Consider the following 17997-nt stretch of genomic DNA (forward strand, 5'->3'; position numbering starts at 1 on the left):
CAGTGGAAGCTCCAATAGAGCTCTTTGTCTGCAGAGAGAGGAAACACTGAAAAAAAAAACCAACAAACCAACCCCCCCCCCAGCAAAAAAAAAAAAAAAAAAAAAGAACAGGCCAGAAAGAACAAATAGCCTGGGAGCAAGATTTTTGCAAAGGAGAAGCATGGGCACCATCTGCCAAGCTGTTCATTGAAATACAGGGCTGAATTCAGCTCACCTAGACATACCTCCACTAAAATACTTACATATGTGTTTAGGTGTTTGAAATGTCTCCCTGAATTGGGGCCTTTAAAAGAAAAGTGAATTAAGAACAATGGAGAAAGGAAAAGAAATGCTTCCTTCTGCAGGTGGAGTTTCAGGTTTCTTGTTAATGTATAAAAGAGTTCTCTGAAATACTTGCAGGGTCAAATAATATATTACTGAAAATTTGTGTAAGTGAAGTTCTCATTCTGCAGGTTTCTTATCTAATTATGTTTGTGGATCACAAATTTTTACTGTATCCTAAGCATTAAGCTTCACTGAGAAAAATGTCCCTTTTTTTCCTTTTTCCAGAAACGAGAAGGAATCCTCCAGTCTCGACAAATCCAAGAGGAAATAACTGGTAACACTGAGTATGTCAACACCACTTTTGCCAGCAGTTCAGTAATTGAACACAGATGTGTCACAGAAATTCAAACATTTGCTGATATTTAGATTTTTTTGGGGTTCCAAGGAAGATGATACATCAGCCAGTGACTGTATTTTAGCCTTTTCAAGAGCTGCAAACAAGCATCTAAAAATACAAAAGGGGGAGGAAATAGAGAGGTGGGGAGCTAAAAGCAGGACTTTAGATGTGTAAAATGGTGGGAGTAAGCCTTGTATGTGCCATCTCACTGAACATTTTATAACAGAAAAGCTGTTCCAAGCCAAAAGTGAACAGTACTAGAATATCCTGGTTTGTAATTGAAAGGAGAGAAGCTGCTCTTCTGACTTACCATTAATCTGTGTGGATTTATATGTGGTAGCTGTATGAAAGATCAACTGCAGTCCTTAAGAACCCAGCCCAAGCCTTGTTTTTGGGCTGGATTTCTATTGTAGTTGGTGTGGTAGATGCATCTTCAAACAGAGGGAAAAGTTTTTACTTTACTCAGCCTTCTTTACTCAGGCAAGGTGTGCTGCTTTGGTTCAAAGCAGGGAATTTGAGATCTGGCCTCCTGTGGGACTTTGGTGAAGCCAAGAGATGTTCTACTGGTAGACTCCAGGCTAACCCAGATCCTCAGCTGCAGTAACTTGGTGAAGTTATTCACAAAATTCTCCTCATTCCATAAATCTACTCCATTATTCACCAAGCTGAAGGTCTTACCATGTATGTTGTTTTTTTTTTTACAGCACAATATCTGTAACTGTTTTGTTCTTTTCCTTTTTTTCTTTTTCCCCACAGGGCATTATCAGGAAGGCATGGTAAGTTCATATGATTATTATCTCTTTTTTTTGAGGCAGCCAGAGTGTACCTGAGTTCTGCAGTGGGTGGTCACTTTGAACAAATGGCAAGAAAGGAGAGGATTTCAAGTTGCCGTGGCAAATATGCACCACAGGCTGTTGTGGCAGTTAACAGAAAGGGAAAAAAAAAAACATTAAAATCATTCTGACCATCTTTAAAACACATTTCATTGCTTTTCAGCACATGTTAATTTACATGTCATTTGTGGTTTAACCTCCAGAACATTACTGCAGGGGTATTAATGGTCATGAGTTCCCAGCATAATGTGACATGGTGTCTTATCATGAGCCAGCTGGCGACTGTTGATATTCTACCTCCATCACCTACTTATACTTTAAAGATGTTGAGTCAATATTCAGCAGGCCTGCACATCATGCAAGGTCCTGTGTCTCACTACCAGGACTGAGGATGGCCAGCAGAAAACACTCACCTGAATCTTGCTTGGTGTAAAGTCTGATTTTTATAAATGCCTTTGGATCTACTCTAGCTTTTGTTTTGGTTTTTTTTTGCTTTTTCTTTTTTTTTTTTTTTTTTTTTTTTTTTTTTTAATTGAGGAATATGAATGCTTGTTGAGTAATTTGCTGTCATTCAAGTGATTGTTGAAACAGAAATTGCTCAGAAAAGGCTCTGGTAACTTTTTATAATTTTTTCTGTTTTCCTTAGAAGATGACTGCAGTAGCACTTCAATCATGCTACCTTAGGTTGGCTGTCCTGCTGATAGTGCCCTAAATTGCATTTGAGAATGATCCAAAACATCTGTACAAAGGATTGTATTACAGATGTGTAATCATAAACCTGTTTGATGTGCTTAATAATGCAGTCAGTGGCCACTGGGGCAAATCTTCTGTGGATGTAGTGACTAATGCAAACTCACGTTCTTCTGCAGAAGATGCTTTGGTTACTTGGCTGTCTGTATCTGGCTGTTTAAGATTTTATGCATAAAGATACTATTCTTTGCTCATTTTTGAGAAACAGGGTCTTTAGGTAATCCAAATCCTACCTGAAAAAGATGGGGTTTTTTTGTGAATGATAGAGAATAAGTTACTAGCAGCTTGCAGCAAGAGAGAAGTGTGCAAAGCTACTTGTACTTGGAATACAGAGACTATATTGAACCATTTTCTGACTGTGTTGTCTCAAGTGAATGTGTGTCTCAGTAAGTGTTTATTCTGAACTGGAACAACTCTGCTCAGTGTATTAATGGCCCTGAATGTTTTTCAGAAAGAGATGCATTCGACACTTTATTTGACCATGCCCCAGACAAGCTCAATGTAGTGAAAAAGGTGGGAAGGTTTTTATTTTTAGAACACCTAATGTGTTCATGTGCATGCTTGTGTGTATCAGATGATGTGGATGTGGTGAGTGTGTGTGGATATAATGTACAACTGGCACGCTTTGCATACATTAAATACAATTAAGCTTTATGCTTAAATACACAAAGTCATGATTATAATGTTACTTTTTATTTAATGTTTAGCAGCATGAACTTAATTTTGGAACATGGAACAACATAAAGTTATCAAAGTTTCCATCAGAAAAGTTCTTACAAAGTGTATGTTGAGTAGAACCCAACTGGTACATTGACTGTACTGATGCCAAGGAGATATCCAGTTTACAGCTGCCAGAGGTCTAACCCTAGAGTATTTGAGTGGAGTCCAATTACCCACTTCCCCATAGTCTGCTAAAAATTTGGGAGTTTTCTATGTTTCAACAGTGTATTTATATATATATATATATCTCACATCATATTCATTTTATTTCTGTTCTTGTAAAAATAATCTTAAAACAATTTTCATGTCACATTTCAATTTCAAAACTTGGAGACTGTGTTGCAGTCTCTTCACTCGTGCAGATTCTCTTCTGAGTGGAGTTCAAGCTGCTGGTGTTGAGATGCTGCCCTGCTGAACAGGCCTTCATTGCACTGTTTTCATATTTCAGACTCTCATCACCTTTGTGAACAAGCATCTGAATAAATTGAATTTGGAGGTGACTGAACTGGACACGCAGGTAGAATTTTGTAGCCTTTGTTAAAGGGGAGAGGTAGTTGCACTATGTGCACAGTTGCACTGTGCCCTCAGCTTTATCCAGAAATGTCACTGAGTTATTATTGAACCAGCTCTAAGATGTTATTTCAGCAGGAAATCCTTCCTTTCTGAATATGTTCGTACAAAGAAGACTCTCACCAAACTGTCTAAAACAGTTTTGTGCTTCCATTAGCATAAAAATTAATTACCAGAAGCTACCTTTTGGTAGTGCTGTGAGGAGGACCTGCTTGTTCTGGTCAGGAGGGAATTCAGTATCCTTGGTTAGCTGCAGCTCCAGGTGAGCAGTTGTTTGCTGCCTACCTTTGCACAAGCACAATGCCTCTGTTGAAGGAAATTTGGGAATCTCAGGAGCAAAGCTGCTCCAGCTGTACAGCTGGGCTGCAGGCTCCATTGCACCACAGAAACAGTGTCCTGCATGCTCTTCTGTCTTGTTCTCAGCTGCTAAATTGGCTGAAAAGAAGCTCAAAGAAAAGCTTAATCCTGCTGTATTAATACCTCCCCATGTGAACAATTGAGGCAGTTATCATAAGAAAATTGTGGGCTCAGGCAGGAAGGGATGGGATCTGCACTACCAAAAAAACCCAGGTGTCTTTAGGTCAGGCTTTATTTTGTCTTGATTCATGTTATTAAGAATCTCTGCTTTGTTTAAACACCTACCAGTCTGATAGTTTTCTCAAATTTAAAATTAAGATTTAGATGGAAATCGTGTGTAAAGGCTTTCTAGGCTCATTGCATTGTTTACTTTGGAGGAAAACATTCACATTTCCTGGAAGCATTGGTCTGAAACAGCACTGCCTAAGATGAGAGGTTTTATTTCTATCAGTTGAAAGAAAATTACCATCTGGAAGGTGATGGGTTGCTAATAGACCTGATGCCACTGGGGTAGGGGTGAGAGTCCTGTGACAAAACCACAGAAGCATGGAATGGTTTGGGTTGGAAGGGACCATAAAGATGATCCAGTTCCACCTCTCCTGCAGGGACACCTTCCACAACACCAGGGTGCTCAGAGCCCCATCCAGCCTTGGTCAGTTCCATAAGAAAAGCAGTGAGATATTTTTCAGAAAATGTACTGAGAAATGGGTTTTTTCACAGTTTGCAGATGGAGTGTACTTAGTCCTGCTAATGGGTCTCCTGGAAGGATATTTTGTTCCCCTGCACAGCTTTTTCTTGACTCCTGATAGTTTTGAACAAAAGGTAATTAGATTTCATTTTTCTGTTAAAAACAAACATGTAAATATGTCTAACACAATTTTTTCTGCATAAGTTAGCTGCTAATAGCTGAAATCAAGAATGGACAGCACTGGTGACCATTTCCTAGTATTTTAAAAAATCAGCATTAATACTTAGCTGGGATAAAACAGAAAATTTTATTAATGATGGGGTGGTTAGTAAGTATTAACAGATTTTGGCAGCTATTGTGTGGTGCTGTCATTGAATGAGACCTACTGTTCATTAATGTATATAGGATTACCCACAAGCACTGATGACTGAACTGATTTTTTGTGTGTCCAAAATCCAAGAATTTAATGTTGGAGAGGTTTAATGGGTTTTGGAAGCATAAATGCATATATGTACCATGTGTCAATTCAAGACCAACATTACATCAGTGTCTGTAGCTATCCAGGCAATTCATCTGGCTGTTCAAGACAAGAGCACTTCAGGGGCCATCATGTTCCAATTTCTGAACTTGTAGGAGGTGGGCTGAGCTTACTTGTAAGTCATTTTATTAAGGGTTATGTTAGTTCATGTTAACTTTCAATTACCTCTATCTTTCTGCAACTCCCATCGCCCAGAAACAGCAAAACAATGGCTTGTCTGGATTCCAAAGACCAGATATCCAGAGCCCTGACTATTTTTTCCTTCTGAATATCTGGGTCTGCAACTTCAAATATATCTTGTCTTGACCATTTGCACTGTGCAGAGTTCACAAGAGTGAACAGCAACAACAACCTGCCTTTGTTGCATTGCCAGGTCGTCAATGTGTCCTTTGCATTCGAGCTCATGCAGGATGGTGGATTGGAAAAACCAAAGCCAAGACCAGAAGGTACCTATTCTACCTTTTTTGTATCTCCTTAAAAATCTGTGTTGGATCCAGATTTTACAAGGTTGTGGTGTGGCTAAATGAAGGTTAAGTTAACAGCAAAATGCAAGGTATATTTTGTAGTGCTCAAGAGCTCTGTATTTTAAATGCACTTTTTCAAATGTTGTAATGCTTCCTTTCTTCATTGACCAAACATAAGCAGCAATACTCCAGTATTCCCTGAAAGAAAGAGAACACAGTTGTGATTGGTGTCACTGACACATGTGAATTGCTCCAATTGCTCCATTTTCCTCCATCTCACATTTTCAGGCTAAACCTTGAGTATTCCAGTAATTTATAAGATTTTTACAAAAAAGGGAGATGTTGTGGAAGGAGATCTTCACATGTTCACACAGATGCCTTTGAATGCAGGACCTAATCATGCATATTTAAATTAAATGTGGAGCTGGGGACTGACAGAAGGTGCATCAGGGAGGATAAAGGTTTTGCTGCTGACTTGAGGAGCCTTGGGATTCCCTCCCCTTTGTTCATATCCATGCAGTGTTTAAATCCAGCTTTTCAGGCTGGAGGCAGGGCCCTTGACTCACCAGGTTGATGGGTATTTCTTGTAGCTCCTCCTGGGAGAAGTCACCACTTCTTACCATGCAGGAGCTGGGCATGCAGCTCCCACCAGGAATGGTGTCTGGGCTCCTGGTGGTTCCCTGCCATAAAAACCAGTGTGGCTGTGTCTTTCAAGGCCAATTTCAGACTTATACTCTGTGATGCTCACTGTGTTTTCCTGCCACAACATTGGATTGTCATTCCCTGAGGACCTGACATAAGCTGGTGGCAGTGTTGCTTCTAACAGAGCTCCCTGGAGATTCAGGCACTCCTTGCTGAATCAGGTTCTGCTCCATTCAGGATTTCTTCCATCCCTCCCAATTTCCAGGTGTAACAGGCACAGAGACAAGCACACACACAAAATAATGCATCTCAGGATTGAGCCTGTGCATTAAATCTGGACCTACCCAGCCTGGTTCTTTTTTCACTTCTTTTGATTGCTTGAACTCTTATCCACAGTCATGCTTAGCTAAACCACTGCTGAGTGTATCACAAAGCTTTAAGTCTAAACTAGTCAAAGTGAGAAGGGGGAAACAGTGAAATCAAGGGATCCAAGTAAAACACAGAGTATCTGTGATCCCTTACTCCCCATGGAGGTTTAAAATTCTTATGGCATTTAATTTTTCAGGTATTTATTGCTCTAGGGGACAGCTAATTTTTCCAGTATAAATCAAGCCATAAGGATATTTCAGCATATATAAGACATTTCTTGTGCAATTATTGAAATGCTTAATATGAAACTTCCTGCCCAATGTGAATGGAAAAACACATCTGTTTTATGTGTTGTTACACTGGGCACAATGCCCATACTTAAAATTTCCAGTGAGCAAAAGAGCATTGAAAAGGATCTTACCCTAAATGTGTACACTAAATACTCTTTGAATTCCTGCACTGTTTCTTTGAGGTTCTTGAGGAAAAAATATGCTGAAAAGTGCTTTAGAATATGAAAAACATATTTAGTGGGAAAAAAAATGCAGTTAAATAAATGAGTATAAAAACCAATGGTTTTTATGGGGTCAACAGTTTATTTGGGTTATTTGCAATATAATTGAAAAGGTCTTAGAAAGCTTTCTGTGACCTTTTACTTTAAAAATGGTCAGAACATTAATCTGCTGAGTCTATAATGAATTCATTTGCAGTTTGAGCTTTTTCAGATTACTCCTTGCAGTGTGTACATCAAAGCCAAACTCAAGCTTCTCTTTTAGAAACTTGCAACCAGTAAAATGTTACATGTGTTGGTGCAACCCACGTAGCAATGGAAATAACCCATCTTTCCCTGGGAGGTGCTTCTTCTACTGTGAGCCCCTCTGTGGAATTCTGTTGTGGTGGTATCTATTTTTGTGGCAGTGTCTGCAAAGACCTAACAAAGTTACTTCTTTAATAATTCTGTATTTGGAAAAAAGTTCTGCACCTTTTACCCTGAATGTTGCATGCAAACAGTATTACAGATTGCAGTGGGATGTTGTGGGGCAATGCACCCTTCCTGCAGCTTTTGGCATTTCCTCTTCATTTTATACCAAGCATTTTCCACCTGATTTATAAAGAGCCACAAACCCATGCTGGCTCTGGTTACATGACCGTGCACAGGCACAGCATAAAATCTAAAATTGAGGGTTTCCACCCTTTGTCCATGGATGTAAATTCAGTTTCTTTAGTTGCCATAATTTAGGACACTGTGCATAGGTTTGATTGGATTAATTATTCAAAGTATGACCCTCACAACTTGTAAGAAACATCAGTGGAGATAAATATAATGGCTAAACTCTGATGATTACAATATACCATTTATTAGGCTTGTTTGGAGGTTTTGGCCAATTCCAAGAACCACAGTCAGGAATTTGAGTTCCTGTGCATTCATTCAACAGAAAGAGAGAGGACAATTCTAATTCCACTCTGCTCTTTCTGTTCAATTCCACTCTGTTCTTTCTTTCAATCCTGAATCCCTGTTTGAGATTGACTAAAGCACTAGTGTAGACTGCTGCAGTAGTACTTGTCAGTTTGTTTTATAGATTTCTTGTGAAATAATATTGACTTTCTCAAGAACTGCTCTTTGAAACAGAAGGTATTCATTAGCTTTTTGTTTCATATAAATCCTTGACTTCAGATGTTGAGTTTCTGAGGACTGATTCAGCCATGAATGTCAGCTAACTCAAAGAATTTTCAGATGTTTGTTCAGGGAGCACTTGTATACCTAGCTTCTTTAGATCCTCTGGAAAATTTAAGCTTGCCCCTAGCTATCTTGCTGGAATTAGGCCTAGTGTAAAAGATGCTGCAGCCCAGAATGTGCCAAGTCCTACAGTCCTTACATAACAGGAAGGTTCCATTGGTTACTGCCCAATGACTTTTTTTCCCAAATCATCACTTTTCAGCCACCCCTGACTGAAAATGAAGTTGTATAAGTGTGTGTGATGCTGGGCACACAGTGGCTCAGGAGCATCTGAGCTTGGTTGCATTTCAACATCAGCAGCAGTAGCTATTGGTATCCCTCACTAGAAGTGGTTAAAACACCAAGTTTTGAGTTGCCAGTTTGAAAATTGTGTTTTATTGATATTTCTACTCTTTTTTGCTATCCTTGTGATCTAATGTTCATGGGTATTAATGTGAGCAAGGGAAAGGAGTAGAGAATGGACACTTGTTTTTCTAGAAAACACTTGGAGCTAATGAAGTTACTAATTTGTTTTCCCTTGTCTTTTTTCTAGATATTGTAAATTGTGACTTGAAGTCTACACTGAGAGTACTGTACAATTTGTTTTCCAAATACAGGAACGTGGAGTGAAGAATTGATTTAGGTCACAAAGGAGTGTTAACAAAGAAAACATCATAACTAGCATTTCTTTCTTTGGTATTCCTCTGCATCTCTATCCTAAAAGGAACTAAACCGTTTACCTGAAGAATTTCTGATTATTAGTTGATTATTCTGGCACTACTATTTTCATAGTGGATTAAAAACTAATATAACTTATAAAAAGAAAAAGGTTTGGGGGAAGGTGTCTGGGTATATTCTGGGAGAACTTGTGTCTTGGTTGTCTTCACACTGTTTTTAATGGGAGAAGCAACAGTGAGAAAAAATTTAGTAAGTTTAATTCAAATCAGCCTTTGAGGCCAATCATAGGAATATTATGTACTGAGTACTTTATTATGTTTTACATATATCTTTTTTTTAATCTGAGAAGGGGAAGAGTATTTTCTATCCACAATAAGACAGTTCCATTCTAATTGTGAGGAATGTGCATGGGGAGAAACAGTTAAATGCACTTGAAAAGAAGGAACTGAACCTGGTGAATATATAGTTCCAGTGCTGTCATTAGAATTTAATTTTATGGGTACAAACTGAAGGGGCTACTCATTCTTTCAGACTTTTTATAATGTGATATTCTGCTTCAATATGTGCTATTGAGCATTCCACAGAACCACACTTTGCAGCTTGTCACTTTTCTTTGTTCAAGGCAGAGATCTTTTTTTGCAAAGAACACTTTTCAGGAAGACATATCTGTATAATACAGCTTTTCTATATTTTTATTATTGCATAATATTAGAAAGTAGAAGAATGGCTTGTTTTTATTTTGGCAGTTTAATCACAGCATTATCAGATTGTGAGTTTAGATTGATTGATAAATATAATTCAGAATTGTCCCTTTGGTTGATTTTGTGATGAATTTGTGTTGCTGCATAACATTCAACACAAAAAAAAATAAGATTCATTGTCTAGAAATGGAATCTGCAAAGATTCCACTACAGTGTAAAGTTCTTTGGTGATTTTACATGGCTACAAAGATTTTTTTTTTAATTTAATTGCCACCAATTATAAGCTGTTATCTGGTTTGGTTTTAGCTTTAACCAAGACACAGAAGGGAAGAGGAAAAGTGATCAGTCAGTTCTTGCATCGTGGTCAGGAGAAAGGCAGGGCTGGCAAGGACTGCCAATAACAGTTTTATGTAACTCACCATGTAAAGCATTGCACACTTCTCAGTTTTCTAGGGATTTTTCCTTTTTTTTTCTTATATGTAGAGCTTGCAGTACAACATTAGCACAGAGGGAACTCCAGCAATTATTTCCTGTCTTTGCTAAACACCAACTGATGTTTTGTAGTGAGGTGTAAGGTGATACTGACTTCTGCTGGGAGGGCTACAAAATTGTTTTTCTGAGAAATAATATGAACTTTTTCAAGGGGAGGTCAGTATTCAATTCAAAGGACACTACCTGGATGTTCTCTGATCTCAGAAATTATCTGGTTGTAATAAGCACTCTAAATCTCTTTACTAAAATATTTTCTTACCTGTGTGTTTTTAACTGAGTTTCTGAAATTAGAGGTACAAAAAGCAGCAGTTACTTGCCCTTTACAGGCAGAAACAGCTGGACATTTTGACCTGAATGAAAATGAACATTTTCATTATATCTTGAATATCTGAGAAGCTAAACAATAGGAATTAACCAAACATTTTTTGAGCAAACTGAGGCAGAACTTCTGATACATCAGCAGCAATTTCAGCTTATTTTGATGTTTAACGTGCAATTTGCACAGCTAGTAGTAATTGTAACAGCTAATTAAGAAACTAATGATTTTTTTTTTCTGCAGACCATGCTCAGCTGCAACACTTTCACATTTCAACAGTGTCAAAGGATTTTTCATTGCCTTTGTTTTCAGGAGTGCACTTTCTTCAAAGAGGAGATTTATGTGTGTAAAGTGAACAGTAAAACTGTTTTCTTTGCCTGGACTTGCAAATAAGTATTTCTTGTGCTATATTGGTATAACACTATTGGAGATTGATCTGTCAGACTCCATTTCCATCCTTATAAAACATACAACTGAGACAGAATTATTAAATTCTCATGCTGAAATGCAATTATGCAGAACCACAGAAACACTTAAACAATTTCCAACCTTTCCACAATTATCTATCCTATGGTAAGAATTTTTGTAAATTAAAACTTGCTATATAAACAACATGTCTTATGTAAATATAGATCCATGTGATAGTTTTAACACTTACACACAAATAGTATATGCTGCCAGGTAGGAGTGGGTCACTGCTTATATTTTTGACAGTGTAGATTTAAATAGCTATCAGATAAATACAAAATTTAATATAGGTATTATATCTAATATTTATTGCTTTGATTCAGAATACTAGAGAAATATATAACACTACTGTAGACAGCTTGCTTTTCAGCAGTTGGTGTAGGCCTGCCCTTTCCTTCAGGGGAGGGAAAAGTTATCTGGGCCAAATTCTGCCACACCTACATTTTTTCTGTTCTTGATGCACAGTACTGAGGTACTGCTGAGAGCAGAATTCTCCTCACTGTTTATATCAGGACAGAAGCTGTTTAAATGTTAGTCAAGCCCAGGTTTATTTGTGATTACTTTAAATGATAAAGTGGACCCAGATGGATTGATTTAGCTGGTGTAAGACATGAGAAGCCACCTGGAGAGAGCAGTTCCTCCCAGGGAGAGCCTCTGGTTTTCAGCCCCTGGGATCCTAAAGCCAGGCAGGGGGAGTCCAAGGCTGCCTGAGCATCTCCTGGTGGCACTTGGAGCCCACCCACCAGACCCATGTGCCTGTCTCTTGTGCTGGGTCACACAAAGGCAGCTGAGCCCACCAAAAAGTGGCCAATTCTTGGCCTGCCTTGGGTAGCAAACACTGCTGCTGTGGGGCATGTGGAACCACCAGAAGAACCACAGAAATTTTCTGTGACTTCTGATTCCTCCATTGCATCCAGCAATGTGGTAGCTAGGTTTCTTTTCTGGCTGGAGATGGGCATCCTTTCCCTCTGATGGATCCTGGTGTGCTCTTTCAACCACACAAAACTTATTGTTTGGGTTTTTTTAAAGGGGAGCTTCAGATTTTTCACAATGTGTCAATAAGGTGGTGTCAAAATAATTACCTGAAATCCTAATACCCAGGGGTCTGCTCTTTTCAGATTTCTTTCTCAGCTGACTGGCTGTTATTTGCCATAAAGAGCAAGTCCTTTGAAAAGGAACACTTGTAAAGCCCAGGATTGGGTTGCTCTGTATTTCTGATGGAGTCCAGACCAACCAAGTTTCCTACTGGATGAGCTGACTGCAGAATATCCAGTTCTTTTCCATTTGCTAGTCAGGAGTATCTCCATGTTACAGCTCCATAGCTCAGGAATTCAAGTGGAGCAGCAGGAGCTGGATGAGCTCCTAATGTGCTTCAGTGAATTGTGGAGCAAGTGGCAGGAAACCACCAGAGCCTCTGTTTTACAGAGGGTTGCAGACCATGGTGATTGAGGTAAATGCTACTTGGTTGACTTTTAATCTTGCTTTTTATCCTGGAAGTACAGTTTTAAATCCATGTTTCAGATTATTTTAGCAGACACCTCACTGCAAGCCACAGTGTTGTAAAGCAGAATGGCTTTTAGAAGTTTATTTCATTAGAGAAAGATATATATGTGATATTTAATATACTAGGTGCCAGCCTTAGGTCTAGTTTTTGTTCTTCTTGTGTTCCTCTCAAAACAACCTTCATGAATGGCCAAGCTTCCAAAGAGAAAACAGTGCCTTGAAGACCTCTTGCAAGATTTTTACACTGTTACCTACTAGACTTCTGTCATTTTATTGTGAGATTAGTGTGGGCTTTCTCTTTACAAAGTACAATTACAGAAGAAATCCTTTGTAAAAAGTTACAATTAGTTTGCATTGAGATATTTTATTTTCAATTGTCACAAGAAAAATGGAGATAGCATCACCAAAATTTTTAAATTAGGCATACCTCAGTATTCACAGATTTTCCAAAGAGGTTTTGAGTCATTCAACATTTGCAAGGGCTAATTTTATGTGTTCTGAAAATATTTTGTGTGAGTTTCTTTTCTGCAGTAATGAGATTCTCTTTTCTGTCCATGCACTCTGCAACAATGCTAATCTGGTCCTCAATTTCAGTATCAAACTGACTGAGACAAAAGAAAAGAACAAAATAAAATTTGCTAAACACGTATCTGAAAATAATTATTAAAGTTAAGCTGCATTGCTTTCAAGTGCAGAGTTAGTAGCTTTCACAGAATATATGTACTCTTTAAGTAAAGAACACACTCTTGCTGATTTTTTTTTTCTCCTGTGCTTTTTCTGAAACCTTTTGTTATGATCCACAATAAAATTTGCACCTGAAAATCGACACTGCATGTTGTTGTTGGGTGGGAGGGTGAGTTGTCTGACAGAAAATTGGGGAAGCTGTGTGTTTTGTGTTCTTGAAACTTCCAGACCTCTCCGTGCACCCAGCCCTTTTCCAGTAACCCCTTTGTGGGTGTGCAAGGTGTTTATTATTATGTTCTGTGGGGGCTGGTGACAGCTGAACGTGGGTTGGCAAAAGCAGTCGTGTGAACAGGTGTTTGGAATGATTAAGAGCAGCAGGTCAGGAAAATGCTGTCTGTGACTCCAAGTAGCAATGTACACCTTTCCTTTTGACATTGCCATGCTGAGCACTTCAGTGGGGATATCCCAGCTGGATTCATACAATTCTCTGCAGAGCAGTTTTGTTAATTTCAAAGCCAACAAAATGTTAGCAAAACATTAAAATTGAAATTATATTGTCCGTGTCAGAAAATCATTGCATTTAGGAAGATTTTGAGATCTGTTTTTTAATAAACTTGTTTGTGTTGCAAACCTTGAATGCAGGAGCTTCAATGCAGAGCTTGGAACCAGTCCAAACTATAGGCATCTAAAGTGCTCCAGATCAACATTTATAGCCACTGAATGACTGGCCTGAATCCAGAAGCAGGTGTTTGATCTTAAGGTCTGCTTGTAAAGCTGAAACCACCAGGCAGAGCTGCCTAATCAACAGGGAGCACTAAAGACAGGGTGAGTTTTAATGCCAGTCTCCAGTCCTGGGCTGTATAGAAGCAATTCTGCTGGCTTAGGATCCACATTCTTAACCCCCACCATGGGCACTTGGAGCTTTTGTCCTGGTTTCTGGTTTTTGTTCTGAGGAGCAAGGGGACTTGCTCTTCTTCAAGCATTGCAGCACAACACAGAGGTCATGGTCTGGCTGCCTGCATCTGCTCAGTGCTGTTCACACAGAAAGCAAAAGTTTTGGGTTTAGCACCCTTTTTCAGCCATGGGAGTTATTCCTCTTCCTTTCTAGAATCCTGCAGGATGACATGAGGGTGAAACTGGGTTTTTACTTGTTGTTGGAGGGGCACTGTTAGTGCCTAAGGTGAAGTTGCAATTCAGTGTGCAGAGTAACTCCACATTAACTGAGGCAGAAGGAGAGCAGGAGAGGGAGTGTGGCTGGTGATTAAGCTGTTGAAAAGGTAAAAAAGGTTCTGGGGGAAAAACCTGTCTTCTGGACCTCCTGTAAGGGCTGCTTCTGTATTTCAGTCAGTGAAAAGGTGTTAAAATTCCCAAACATATTTTGAAGAGAAAACAGACTGGCATTACTTAATTCTGTTTCAGTGCTAAGTCCCTGCTGAGCTCTTACTTTCTGCCAGGACTGTGCACAATATGTATGTAATGATACACTGAATCCATGAATGATGGTGCTGTGACAAAACCCTTGTCTGGAAAGGCTCACAGTCCTGCAGGAGGAGGAGAGCTGTCAACTTCTCTGTCTCACCATGGAACGACAGTGTGGGTTAGGGAGTGAGTGCCCCTTTCTGGACCTTCCTGCACTGAAGCTGTGGGGTAAAACAAGGAGCTGCAGTGGCCAGTGAGGCTGGTGTGGGTGCCAGTCCCAGGGGCAAAGGGACCAGAGCAGGTAAGGAGGCTTCTAGCTGAGATTTCCCCATTTCTGTGTAGAGCTGTAGTGCTCAGCCCTGGGCACTGAGGTGAGTGTGTGCATTTCCTTCCCCTGCAGGTGCTGCAGGGCCATCAGCCTGGGGGAATATCAGAATATTACCAGCACTACAGGCTGCCTGCCTGTGGCTGGGACTCTGCTCTCTGTGACAGTCACTTAAACACTTCCATGTGCATGGTGTTGCACTAACAGAGCTTTGAATCAGTTCTGCATTTCTGAGCCTTCTGTACCTCCAGGTCCTTCTGAGCTGTTTGTCACAGCACTTGAATAGGACATCATTAGAGCAGGTCTGTGTTCTCAGTGGCATAAAAACCTTGTACCAGCTCTCACTCCAAACAGTCATAACCTCCAGCTTCATTTTTTTTCTGTTATCAGGACAAATTAACCCATTAGCTGCATAGACTCTATTGTGAGTCAGAGGTGTATGACTCATGTGAATAGAACCCATTTCTATTCTGGTTTTAATTAACTTGGCCTCCACCCAAATCCTCCTTAGAAATGAAAGATACTAGATTAGCTGAAGTGTACAACACATTTTTATAGTTTGTGCTAAACTTACATGTGTATTTTTTTGAGATAATGCTACAAAAAAAAAAAAAATCCTGTGAATGCACTAGCCTGAAAGGTAAGTGACATAACAGCTGTATTTGACAGACTGTTAAAGTACTGTAATTAATTTATTGTCATTTAAACAAATAAAATTAATTTGTTTGCCTTGCAAACTGTAAGAACAACAATGACAAAAAAAAAAAAAAAAAAAAAAAAAAGAAAAAAGAAATTCAGAGTTGTAAGTACATTGAGAAAATATTCCCAGTCTTGATTCAGATAAATGAAAAATGAATTTGTGGTGGTTAGAATTTCAATAGAAGTGCAATCTTAAGGTGGCACTTCCCATTGTGATTGTCATCGTTTTGCTGAGAACTTTCCTTTCCTTTCCCCTTTCCTTTCCTTTCCTTTCCTTTCCTTTCCTTTCCTTTCCTTTCCTTTCCTTTCCTTTCCTTTCCTTTCCTTTCCTTTCCTTTCCTTTCCTTTCCTTTCCTTTCCTTTCCTTTCCTTTCCTTTCCTTTCCTTTCCTTTCCTTTCCTTTCCTTTCCTTTCCTTTCCTTTCCTTTCCTTTCCTTTCCTTTCCTTTCCTTTCCTTTCCTTTCCTTTCCTTTCCTTTCCTTTCCTTTCCTTTCCTTTCCTTTCCTTTCCTTTCCTTTCCTTTCCTTTCCTTTCCTTTCCTTGTCAGTATCTTTATCAGTATTTCTATTGGGTCATTGTGCCTTCTCTTTATAAAGCAATACTAAAATCAAATAAACTCCTCAAATACAAATTGCAAGGAGGGCAATCTCAGCCACTACTCAGTTTCAAAACAGAAGTGATACTAATTAGATTTACACAAGTTTAAAAGAATCAAAAGAAAAACAAGGAAACAAAACCACCCTTTTCTCATCCTGACAGAAATCAAAGTGTGAATCTTACTTGTCACTAAACTTTCCTTTTCAGGCACTTCAGGGATTCTTAATGCAAATGGGCAGCAGGCTCATACTCAGTGGAGCCACCCCACCCCACACAGTCTCTAAAGAAACAAGCACAGAATGAAAGCAGAATGAACATAGAGAGAAGTGTATCTTTCTGTGATCACTTTATAGTTTGCAGTATGCTGCTATAACCCAGGGAGGCTGGGCTGGTCAACATAAACTATTTTATTCCTGATAAATTAATCAGGAATGTGCTCTGTGTGCCACCAGCTGTCTGTGGCTAATAAGTTCTGGTTCTGCTTTGGCCCAGGTTACCTGGAGCATGAAGAGGAGAGCTGGAGGGAAAAGGGCAGGTTTGAAAAGAGGCTTAGTTTGAGGTGATCTGAAATGAAAACTTGCATGTGAGCCACTACTGCCCAGGCTCTGCAGCCCCACAGGTTAATTCCAGTGGCTCAGAGCACTTAATGCAGATCTGCCCTCAGCTCTGCCTGCTGCCAGTTAGTCCTGATAAAGCCCTAACTCACCTTCTCGGTGCCTGAGTGGTGACATTAAGGCTTTCATCAAAGCAAGGAAATTAAAGGCACGTAGCAGACTCTGCTTCATTTAGCCAGAGCTCTGTGAGCAGAGCCAGAGATTTTTCTGTCTTGGACAGAGCACTGTCCTCCCGTGCAAGAGGAGGTGGTGTGGCAGTGAATTGTTGCAACCTGCACTCCCCAATCTCTGTAGAACATTACCCAGGTGCTGGGAGGCAGAGTTAGGGCACGGAGTTATCTACTGATGCTGTAATATTATGATATTGTAATACATGATATTGTGCTGCTTTTCAGGGATGTGTGTATTCCTCAGCTGGAAGTTTTGAGCATTGCCTTCTGAAATGCCATTGCTGATAGCTAGACCTTGCTTTTCATTTTTCCTTTGCTACAGTGGATTTTTTTATGCCATCATTAGCTGTGGTTGGATTACCAAACCTGTCTAGATTCCTTTTTTAATGCTTATATAATGTCTCTTTATTGGACAGAGCTCCTTTATATAATCTATAAAGCCTTGTAGATCTGCAGCAGGGTGCAGAGGATGATGTGATGATTTGACAGTAATGGGCAAGTTTCTCTGAGTCAGCTCACCCTCCTTTGGAGATATTTGTACAAGGAAATCTGCACCAAACCTCGGGATGCTCCTGTGCTCAGTAATGGCAAAGATCCAGGGCTCTCCTTCACTTTGTACTTGAGGAATGTCTACTCGTGCCACTAGAAGGGGGAAGAAGCATTTGTACCCTGATGTGAGAATGGGATGGATCTTGCTGGGCACAACAGTCTCAGCACTTTCATTGAAATATTTCCCAGCAAACCTGGGAAAAAACTCTTCTGAGCACTTACAGGAACTTAAGCTGAACTATCTTGTGCTGCTGGGTCTTCAGCACTTGAACCCCAGGAGTCTTGTGGTGCTCTGTTCTCTGCTCTGGTGTGACACAACCTCACCCAGTAATTTTGGTGTCCAGGCTGTTAACTTCTGCTCTTCTAAGGCTCAGTTACCCAGGCAGACCTCTGGGATGGGGAATGAAACCACAGTAACACCAACAGAAAGCTGCTGTCTTACCTCAGACAACATTTTCCACTAGGTGAATTCCCCC

The 17997-nt window shown here is 39.6% G+C and overlaps 1 protein-coding gene across 2 annotated transcripts in view; it reads left to right on the forward strand.

Annotated features, from left to right (window-relative positions):
- The window catches only part of PARVA (parvin alpha), a 63037-nt gene extending 49747 nt beyond the window's left edge, over positions 1-13290 (forward strand). For both annotated transcript variants that reach the window (XM_056493905.1, XM_056493906.1), the window contains exons 7-13: positions 550-608; positions 1418-1437; positions 2696-2757; positions 3413-3481; positions 4612-4713; positions 5491-5563; positions 8860-13290. In XM_056493905.1, the coding sequence (XP_056349880.1) occupies positions 550-608; positions 1418-1437; positions 2696-2757; positions 3413-3481; positions 4612-4713; positions 5491-5563; positions 8860-8936 (462 nt within the window). In that variant the 3' untranslated portion in view covers positions 8937-13290. The remainder of the gene's footprint in view (positions 1-549; positions 609-1417; positions 1438-2695; positions 2758-3412; positions 3482-4611; positions 4714-5490; positions 5564-8859) is intronic.
- Positions 13291-17997: the final 4707 nt, after the last annotated feature.

Source organism: Oenanthe melanoleuca, chromosome 5 (genome assembly GCF_029582105.1).
Source record: "Oenanthe melanoleuca isolate GR-GAL-2019-014 chromosome 5, OMel1.0, whole genome shotgun sequence".
Classification (NCBI taxonomy): Eukaryota; Metazoa; Chordata; class Aves; order Passeriformes; family Muscicapidae; genus Oenanthe; species Oenanthe melanoleuca.